The sequence below is a fragment of the Notolabrus celidotus genome, chromosome 7 (genome assembly GCF_009762535.1).
Source record: "Notolabrus celidotus isolate fNotCel1 chromosome 7, fNotCel1.pri, whole genome shotgun sequence".
Lineage (NCBI taxonomy): Eukaryota > Metazoa > Chordata > Actinopteri > Labriformes > Labridae > Notolabrus > Notolabrus celidotus.
The window spans coordinates 31,585,908-31,596,811 of NC_048278.1; the positions used below are offsets into that span (position 1 = coordinate 31,585,908).

Below are 10,904 nucleotides of genomic sequence, written 5' to 3' on the forward strand. Positions count from 1 at the left end.
GAAGGAAAAAGGAGGCTACTTTACAGAATCTAAAATATAAACATATTCTGGTTTGTTTAACACTTTTTTGTGAATTAAATAATTCCATATGTGTTCTTTCATAGTTTTGGTGTCTTTGGTATTAATCTACAGTGTTTCAAATAGTTGAAATAATTAAAAAACATTGAATGAGAAGGTGTTTCCAAACTTCAGCATCACTCTTGGCCATGCTTCAGGATTCCAAAGTGTTCCTTAAACCGTTCAGTTTTCCTAAATAAAACACTTCCTCATCTTTCTTCTGTCACAGGAGATGGAGGTATCCCAGGCATGCTTCCTGCAGAGCCTCCCTCAAAGACATTTGTTCAAAGTGAGAATGAAAAACCCCCGACCATTCACAGCTGCTCAGTCTGCGGAAAGGACTTCCCCTATGCCTCTAAACTCCAACGCCACCTACGCACTCACTCAGGAGAGAGGCCTTTCCCCTGCTCCATGTGTGAGAAGAGATTCCCTGAGAAGGGGCTGCTCATGATTCACGAAAGGGTCCATACGGGGGAGAAGCCGTTCCCGTGCACTTTCTGTGAGAAGAGGTTTGCCAGTCAGGGGGAGCTCAGGCTGCACCGGCGGACGCACACCGGGGAGAGGCCGTACCACTGCTCTATCTGTCTGAAGAGCTTCTCTCGACACTGGCATCTGAAGACTCACTTGGAGGCGATGCACTGCGAGGTGGTAGCAGGCTTTGTGAGGAAGAAGTTCCCGTGTTCGGACTGTGAAAAAAGCTGCAACTCAGCCGCTGAGCTGAGAGACCATCAGAGGACTCACACTGGAGAGAGGCCCTACCAGTGCTCTTTCTGTGACAAAAGGTTCGCCTTGTCGGGAACACTCGTGAGGCATGAGCGGCTCCACACGGGCATCACGCCCTACCACTGCACCGACTGCGGGAAGACTTTTGCTCAGCAGTGGACCCTGACCACACACATGCGGACTCACACGGGAGAAAAACCCTACAGCTGCACGCAGTGCGATAAGTCTTTCGTCGCTCCAGGAGAGCTTCGGAGGCACACCAGGATTCACACTGGAGAGAAGCCCTACACCTGTGCGGACTGTGGGAGGCATTTCTCACTGGCAGGGACTCTGAGAAACCACAAACGATCGTGTACGCAGAATAAGAATGTCTCTGTTACAGGGGTCCTCGCAGGTGAAGTGCAAGCTGATGTTGGAGAATCATCCCAGCAGGACCACAGCAATCCGAACAGCTCTGAGGTAGGGATGACACATTTAAAGGAAAACAAACTCTCCTTCTGTAGTTGGTTGAATGTGTTTTTATCTTTATCTTAATTAGGGTTGCAAAGGGGTGGAAAATTTCCAGTAAATTTCCATGGGAAGTTAAGCTGGGGAATTTTGGAAATATGCCAAATTGGAAACTTTCCATGGGAATTTATGGGAATTAACTGGGTAATTTAATGGAAAGGTATCATATCCAAGCATGAATATTTGTTTTGTTATAAGCAGACATCCATCCAAAATAATACAATTCAAACAGATTTATTTGTAAGTAGATCTTTATCAAGTGTTAAATATTTTATTGAACAATCAATTCTTTCATTGAAGAACAAAAACATGAATGTTGAGTTAAATATCACACATCCCCTGACCCAACCCATTCAACTATTAACAAAAATGCAATCCCAACAAAGTCCCATTCAAAATGTTAAATGAAAAGAGCCCCTCTCCCTCCAAAAAAACCCCATTCAACATGCAAATAAAAAAGCATCTTCTCTTTTAACTTTTTTTATTGAGTTTTCCATAGATTTAATCATGATACATTTTTCTTGCAGCATACATTGCTGAGAAACACATACAAAACATAGATCAGCTGCTGTAGTATTTAAGGTTGCCATTCCCCTTCCATACCCCACCCTATCCCACCCATTCCCACCCCAGCCCTCCCTTCAACCCCACATCCCAGATTTTGCATAATATATAAGCAAAAAAAAGGGAAATAAGATAATTCATTACTAGAAATATAAACAACAATAATAAATAAGTAAACACACACACACACACACACACACAAATGAATAGTAATCAAGAAATTAGAAAAGGAAGAGAAATAGATAAATACAATAAAAAAAAAAGAAAGAAAAAAAACATCTTCTTTCATGAAATCTGGTTGTTTTAGTCAGGATTATGCTAAAATACATTTTCACCAACTATATTTAAGTTCCCTATTAAGAGCCAACCTTCATTTTAGTAAATTCCTGGTTTATTCCCATGGAAAGTTTCCAGCTTTGAAAATTCCTTCGAATTTTGCAACCCTCATCCTAATCAATCCTAAGTGAGCTCTCTCAATGTCAATCATCAATATCAAAAGCTGGATCTTTGACTGCAGTCCTTTTACTCTTCAACCACGCCTTTGAGTGTACATCCAGCAGTAAAACAACACCACAGAGATGACACTGTGCCTGTCTAATGCAGCTGAACTTCAAAGACACTGTGTTCACTGCCTGAGTTGTTGATGACAGGGACACTACAAACACGAGTTCACCAGCGTGTTGAATTCAGATTCTTTGTACTTCCCCCTGACTCTCAACAGCACGTTAAAACCAACATGTTTGCATGCACAGAATATTCCTGCTTCATCCTCTTCTCTGTAAGAACAGACTCTTTGCGGGCTCTTGTTTAGTTGGCCTATAAAAAGTTATACTCAGCTATCATCCAGCTGTTCATACTGTGATAACCTGAAGCTGTACAAACTCTCTGTTCGTTGGTTTGTTGACAGGAGGTAGTGCTAATGACTGTGTTTAAATGCACTTAATATAAAAAGGCAGTTTTATTCCTAAGCTCTTGTTTACATGGCTAATAAAATAATTATACTTCCATTATTCTGTTTATATACAGCTGTTTATATAACATTAACCCCAGGCCTTAGCAAACTGTCTGATCATTGGCTTGCTTGTAACACACAGAGCTGGGGAACCTTTGGCTTAGCAGTTTAAGCGCCCCATACAGAGGGTGTAGTTCTCGTCGCAGAGGTCGCAGGCCCCACTCCCGGCCCCAACCATTTGCTGCATGTCCTCCCCCGCTCTCTGCTCCCCTCATTTCCTGCCTCTTCTCAGCTGTCTAACCCTAACCCTTAAAGGCAAAAATGCCCCAAAAAACAACACTTAAAGTGAAAATAACACGTAGAGCTGCCAGATTAGAGGAAGTGTGTTTCAAACAGCTTTAAAAAATCCAACTGAAACTCATAATCTGACTGGTCTTTGTGCACCATGAGATCTGATAACCTCACCTTAATTATGTAGGTCGATCCCTGAGTGTCCATCAGAAAAAAATCACCTTTTCTGATTGGCCTATTTTGGAATATCCCCAATTTGATAGGCTGTGAACCTGTTGTACTTTATGCTGCTCATGTCATTGTTCTGCTTGAACTCATGTATTTATCTGACATCTTCATCTTCCTGTATCCCAGCCTTCTTGCTTATTTACATTATTTCTATTATACACCATCTCTAAGGTGTGAGCTTAGAGCTCCTGTAAGGAGTTTTTTTTATCTATAGTTGTGATTTCCACTGAATGAAGCCTTAGTTTTGACACTCTCAAAAATCCCTTTCTTGAATTTCCCTCAAAAAAGAACTCAACAGAACCACGCAATAAAAGTTGAAGCTGTTTACTTGGCACTATGAGGAGTTTATAACCAGCTGAGAAACAGACTGAAACTCATACTGATGCCTCTTTATGATCCTCAAAGGCAAAACAAGACCCTCCACAACAACACTGATACCTTCTCTGTTGTCATTTTAATGCCTGAAACTGCTCTGAGGGGGTAGGTGTCAGAACAGATGATTGACGTCTCGCTTTAGAAACACCCTTTTTTGGCTGTTTTCATGGCAAATAATCACATAGTGCGATATATCTAAATGTTAAAAGACAACAGGATGAGGTTATTGTCTGAAGACATTTATTTTGCATGTACAGGACAAGACATAAGAGGTATCACTTTGTCCACAAGGGGGCGCCTGAATCGATACAAGCTAAAAGTTCCTCACAGCAGCTTTAAATTAAAAATAAAACAAATACAGACAGGTGTGCATTCTCCATGTTTTTATCCACAAATCCTTCAAGAAACTAAAAGAGAGTGAGAGAGAAAGAGAGGTCAACTCTCTCCTTGCCTAACTGCCACCTCATTAATTCAAAAATGATCTTCTATGGAGATCAACGAACCTTAACAAGGGGGCGGAGTTACAGCATGCATGATTCAGCCACCCTTCCAACACATGACCTTCTATGTCACAAATCCAAATACCTTTTTAATATTATGAGAAAATACTTACAGCACAATGAGCTTTAACCTTTTATCATCTATTTATAAATATACATATATTTATCTCTATCCTTATAAATGATTACTTTGCACATGAACTTAATTATTATTACATCTCCATCACTGCCTTCAATTCTTCTTCTTCTTTTGTTGTGTTGAAGGTGTCTGACAGTCAGAGTTCGCCCTGTGTGGCTGAGCCTCATTCCTCAGAGAGTCTTAACTGTGACCAAGAAGCTCAGAGTGAAGATGACCTGAAAGAAGAAGAAGACCCTCCAGATGCCCCTTCCAGTCCGCATATGAATGTAATAGTGAAGGAGGAGGAAGAGGAGGAACCTTTGTGTGGTATGTGTACATGACACTCAACATGTTCTAGTCAGGCCCTTTATTAAAAGAAGAAAACCTGCATTCCATCATTTAATATTTCTCAGTTGTTTAAACTCTCTTTTCTTCAGTAGGGGACGCTCCTGATCCGGTTTCTACGAGTCAAGATCGCACCATGGAGGAGGAAGATGAAGAGCAGCAGGAGGAGGAGGAGAGCAACACAGACATCAGGATAACAGTGAAGGAGGAGGAAGAGGAACCTGTTAACAGTAAGGACATTTATAACAGCGCAAACATCACAAACACAACAAAGATAATGTTTGTGTCTTTATTTTCATGGTGAATAACTGCTTCTTATATTCTTTACTATATTCTTTGGCATCACGTTTAAAAACAGGTTCTTCCTCATGGGTATCTCTTCTTTTTTACAACAAAGTGGGATTTAAAAGAGAAAAAACAAACACATTTTATTTATTCAAACATCAGGTACTCTTCATCCACACAGAGCAGGATATTGTGCGTTCACTTCAGCATGTTCAGGTAGATGTTAAAGACCTCTCTTTAGTTATTTCAACCTTGAAGAAATAGCTCGCTCAGTGTTTCTCACATGATAATAACTGAACCTTGGCGATCATCTTGGGTAAATAAACGGTTGCCAAAGTATTTGCCAAGCCATTCGTGTTTATTTTTTTTAACCTGTCAGAAAGAACTGTCACCTGTGACAGTTTAATCAGTTGACTTTCTCTCTTTGCATCAGTTGAAGTGGTGCCGCTCCTGTTTGATGTAGACCTACTTAAGCTATCTGTGTTTTTAAGGCTGACACGTAACAATGATGTTATCTTATGCCAAGTGTTTCTTTTTTAAATTGATTTAATCATTTGGCTGCCGTGCAGAGCTAAAGGTGACATATCATGCAAAATCGACTTTTTAATGGTTCTCTACCTGGAATATGTTTCCCTGGCATGTCTACAAACCCCCCAAAAATGAAAAGAATCCATTCTGACCCTGTTCTGATTTCTCCACCTTTCTGTAAATGTGCGCTGAAACGAGCCGTTTCAGTTTTCAGTGTTTTTCATACGTCATAACGCCATCCGGTCTGTAACGGAAGTCAGAGCTCGGAGCTTGTTCAGCCCATAGACTGTATAAAATACAACTCAACTCCTCCTCCATTTTTCATTACCTGCACATATGTGTGCTAACAAGGAGCTTAGGAAGGAGGCATGCTAGTTGTAGGCTGTCTTAATAAACACAAAGATCGGTTTTACTCCCCACGTCTGCAGATTTGAAGATCTAGTGGATGATTTTTATTTTTCATGGAAAAGTGCTAGCGCTAGTTAGCATAGCCACATAGCTACATGTTCGTAGCTGTGTACCAAGACACACGTCGACATACTGACAAATAAAACAACAAGAAACACAAAATCTGTGACCAATCGTTCAGAAAGGTCCTGCTACAGGCGCCTCTCCGTCAGGATCAGATTCTGGATCAGATTCAGAGGGTTGAAGTAATGCGGGTCTGTGAGCAGCCGTGTATATTCAGCCAACATGTAAACATTAGATCAATATGCTGGAGAGCCAAGGACTCATCCACTTCCTGAGGGGGCGTGGTCAAAGAGAAAACAGTCTGTTCTGAGCAGGGCTGAAAAAGAGTGGTTTACAGGCAGACCAAAATCTGAAGTGTTTTTTTGCGCAATAAACTTTAAAGACATGTTTTGGGGACCTCTTAGACCAATATATATTGATTAAAAAGAGCATAATATGTCACCTTTAAAGCTGGGGTTGGTAGTCAGATTTAGATACACTGTTTGTTATACTGGTTGAAATGATCTTTATGTCCCGATGGCAATCAATACATAATATGTTATTAAAAAAAGAGTGAAAAAAAGCTATGGGGTGAGACGGAGTCCTGAGGAGATGCTACATTCAAATTCATGCTAGTTTTCTGTGGCTACCAACCCTAGACAGTATAAGATATGGTCGTAGTATCCGTGACGTCACCCATCTGTTTCTGAAGCTCTGTTTTGAGGCCAATCGTCGTCGGCAGCCATATTGCTGCTGTCGAGCGATTGTGACGTAAAGAGGCGGGCTTTGAGCCTCCTAGCCAACAGCTACAGTGTTCCCGCCTGTCAATCAAGTCAGCTGTGCCTCTCATTGGAAGACTTGTAATCTCAATATCTTTGAAATTGCTGCGTTAGAAAAAAATTCACCCCCCTCACAGTGTGTGCCGATTGAGAAATGAGCTATCCAGACTACACTGGTCTTTTGTACCAGGCTGTAAACATGTTTATTTCTGCTGTAAAGATTGGCCTTTTTTGAATTGGTGTGTATGTGGTTTCTGGTACTTCCGGAGCCAGCCTCAAGCGGATCCTCGATGAACTGCAGTTTTTAGCACTTCCACATTGGACTCATATTTTTAGACCGAAGCTTGCTGCTTGCTACCAACCCTAGCTTTAAGTGTAGGCGTAAGTGTGTAAGACAAATATTAATGTAGCAGATGTTTTAAAGGTTAGAACAGGCACAGTTGTTTGCACCTCTCAGCATATTATCTTGACCTGAATTCAAAAGCATTAACACAACACTACACTGTGTATTCACCTCAAGTGTACACACTTGCAGTAAAAACTCCATCACATGTCTGCTCCGTTAACAGCCGGCACACTTAACACAACACTGAGCAGCACTGGGGTGACATGTAGCTAGTCATCAAAAGCAAAACACCCACTCAAGAACTGTCTCATGACTGAACGTCTGCACAGATCCTCCAGCCGACAGCTTGTGACAGCAGCAGCAGAGTCTCATGCTTGTTTACAGGCTGGTGACACAGACTGTGCGCACACTGCGGTCAGTTCACTCTGTGATCTGGTGAGGGTCTGTGCTAACGTGCTTTCTGATATTTTCTGGTAGATTTGTTTTGGAAAACAAACTATGGAGGTTGATTTTTAAAGCATCAATGACCAATGAAGTAGTCTCATAACTTGTTTGACTTGCTAGACATTGTTTGTAATGCAGTGTGACTATTGCACTCACGCACCAGGCAATGGTAATAGTTAAACATTGTATAATTCAGCTTGAGTTAACATGATTTGTGTTTTTATTGAACTGTTTCTCAGTATTTGTCATGTGTGTCTCCACAGTGTCTCGGGACGTCGCCAATCACGTCACTCAAAGTGAAAACGACTCTCCCTCTCCATCCTCGCCGGATCACAAAACGCTGAACAACAATGTGAAAAAAAGCTCCTACTGCTGCGGGCTGTGTGGAAGAGACTGTCACAAGATGTCCGCTCTTCAGATCCACATGAGGATCCACTCGGGAGAGAAACCTTACCAATGCACTGTGTGTGGGAAGCAGTTCACCCAGAAAGGTCAGCTCAAAGGCCACCAGAAAGTCCACACGGGAGAGAAACCGTTCTCCTGCCCCGACTGCGGGAAGAGCTTCGCCCACTCGGGGGCCATGAACAGACACAGACTCACACACACGGGCGAGAGGCCGTACCACTGCTCTGTGTGCGACAGGAGCTTCAACCAGTCCGGACGCTTACGAGAACATGAGAAAATCCACTACGGTGAGAAGTTTGACTGTCCAGAGTGTGAAAAGAGTTTCACGCGAGCTTCAAGCCTCAAGAACCACTTCAGGCTGCACACAGGAGAGAGGCCGTACGGCTGCGACATCTGCGGGAGAGGATTCAGTCGCTCTCAGAGCCTGAGGCTCCATAGACGAAAACACGACCTGAATCAGACTGAGGAGGAGTCTGCCTTCAGTGGGAGGAACGATGACTTATCACAGAGCGACGATAACTCTCCCATTAATATGTGTATAACGGAAAGAAACGAATCATAATGTATTTATATAAACCATGAAGATATGTACCAGTAGTAGTATTTCAATACAAGTTTTAAGATGGTAAAACCTTAAGGGAACAAAGGGACTACCTCTGTCAATAAACCAGTTGACCTTAACATGGTGGCTGACAAAAAAAGGGTTAAAAAGTGAAAATATTTAACTCCCAGAGGGTTAGAGAAAGTGAATAAACAGACAGGATGAAGGTGTGGTTCAGCAACTAACAACAAAGTCTCAGACAAAACGACCAAACAAATTTGAACTACAATCTCCACCTCTGTAAAATCTTTGAAACTGTCTAGCTGATTAATTTTCAACATCATATTTACTCTCATTTAAGACTTCATTAGTTGCCTCACACTCACGTCAGTATTTATGATAGATCAAATGACTCTTTTAAGGCCTGTGATTTCACTTTCCCATCAGTATTCCTCATTTAAGCTAATCGTGTGTGTGGAAATCAAATATGTTTTTTAATCAGAGCTCATGACGGCCAAGGAGCAGTTCATTAATCAGGTCAAAGTGGAATTCATTGTTGGGACCGAAGTCATGAAACAACGGGAACATGATATTCATCAGGTTGTTTTTGTTTTTGCCTAAACCATTTTGCCTTAGTGGTGACAAGTTTGTGTGTCTTTCTCTGTTTTGTGTAGCAGTTTTTATATAACCAAATCATGAATCAGGCTCGCCTGGTTTGTGTGACTCCTAAAGGTCAGATTGTGAATAAGGGAAACACTCTCCTGAGGCTGTGATGCAAAAAGCATTAAACGTATGTATGTAGGTGGTTAGTTTGGCCTAGCACTGCCTCTGTCTTATTGTATGGGACATGTTATACTGAACAATAAAAGTGAAAGTACTAAAGAATCATTTGCTGGGAGATTAATGATTCAAGGAGCAGATGCATGAGGGGCTGATTTAGCTCAATTGATAGAGCATGCGCCCCATGTACAGAAGCTGCAGTCCTTGATTCCCTCGATTCCTGGACCTGGTATGAAGTGGTGTGACATCATCATCTGTTGCCCCACGTTTCCTGTCTGTCTCTTAATCTTTCCTATCAAATAAAGGCATAAAAGCCCCCCAAAATAATCCTAGGAATATAAAAAGGTAGATATTTTGAGAGGTATGATGTACACTACCAGTCAAAAGTTTGGACACACCTTCTCATGCAATGTTTTTTATTCATTTGAATTATTTTCAACATTGTAGATTAATTAGTGGATCACATGATGGGACTAATAGTGATATTAAAGTGGATACATGGGATAAAATGCTAATAAATTGCTGGCAAATATGACAAAGAAGTTAGCGTGACAATACCATACAGTAAAATGGAAACAAAGACCACAAGCAAACACAAGATGAAGAAAGGATGGAATAGATAGAAGGGAACTGGTAATAAAGAACTGATAATAAAATACCTTATTTTTATAAATAAATTATAGTGATAAGTGTTTAGATTTTTTGTTTATTTGAGATTCTAGTCTTTTTCTTTCAGATTTAGTAGTTAAGTTAGTGAGAACAGCCTGTAAATCCCTGTCTACACCTTATACTCAACTCCACTTGGTGGCGGTAATGAGGTATAAAGTTGTTGTCAACCACCATTAAAAACAGAGAAGAAGAAGAAGTTGTTATTGCAAATCCCACTCCTGCCAGTAATTTAGCCCCCTGGCTTTACCCTGAGGTTGAAGTGGACATGAGTGTCCTAGAAATGAAGAGAGAATGGAGAATGAATGAGGTGTAATTATTATAGTTACCTTAAAATATATACAGATGGATCCAAGAGCGCAAGTGGTTGTGTGGGAATTGGTGTGTGTATAACAGAACTTGAAATTATTTTGTCTAAAAGGCTCTCTGATCAGTTATCAGTGTATACAGCAGAAATGGTGGCAGTAATCATCAGTCTTCAGTGGGTGGAGGAGGTCAGGCCACACAGGGTGGTGGTGCACAGATTCAGTGGCAGTTCTGGAAAGCATTCACACATCAAACACTACACGAGAAGATTTACTCATTGATTTACACCCCACAGTTTGCTTGGACTTCACAGGGGTGGTGTGGATGTACAGTTCTGTTGGGTGCCAGCACATGAGGGGGTGAAAGGAAATGAGGATGCACTGGGGAGGAACATAACAGTCCAAATACCTCTTGGGACAGGGGAAGGGAAAGCAACGATTAAGAAGAAAGGAATGGAAATATGACAGAAAAGGTGGGAAGAAGACCGGAAAGGAAGGAGTTTTTACAAAATACAAAAATCAGTAATAACAAAGAACTGTAAGGAAAGGAAAAGAAGGGAGGAAATTATCATAATGAGACTCTGAGTGGGGCATACAGGGCTAAATGACACTTTGTATACATTAGGAAAAAGAAGTAATGATTGGTGTGAGAGGTGTGGAGTATGTGAGTATATGTGTATGTGTACATGTATGTATATATGTATGTATATGGATA

General features: G+C 41.2%; 1 protein-coding gene across 1 annotated transcript in view; it reads left to right on the plus strand.

The window, feature by feature from the left end:
* Positions 1 to 9,326, plus strand: part of LOC117815585 — a 35,551-nt gene extending 26,225 nt beyond the window's left edge. The window contains exons 22-25 of the mRNA XM_034687390.1: positions 287 to 1,239; positions 4,462 to 4,642; positions 4,753 to 4,890; positions 7,756 to 9,326. Coding sequence (XP_034543281.1) covers positions 287 to 1,239; positions 4,462 to 4,642; positions 4,753 to 4,890; positions 7,756 to 8,459 — 1,976 coding nt within the window. The 3' untranslated portion in view covers positions 8,460 to 9,326. The remainder of the gene's footprint in view (positions 1 to 286; positions 1,240 to 4,461; positions 4,643 to 4,752; positions 4,891 to 7,755) is intronic.
* Positions 9,327 to 10,904: the final 1,578 nt, after the last annotated feature.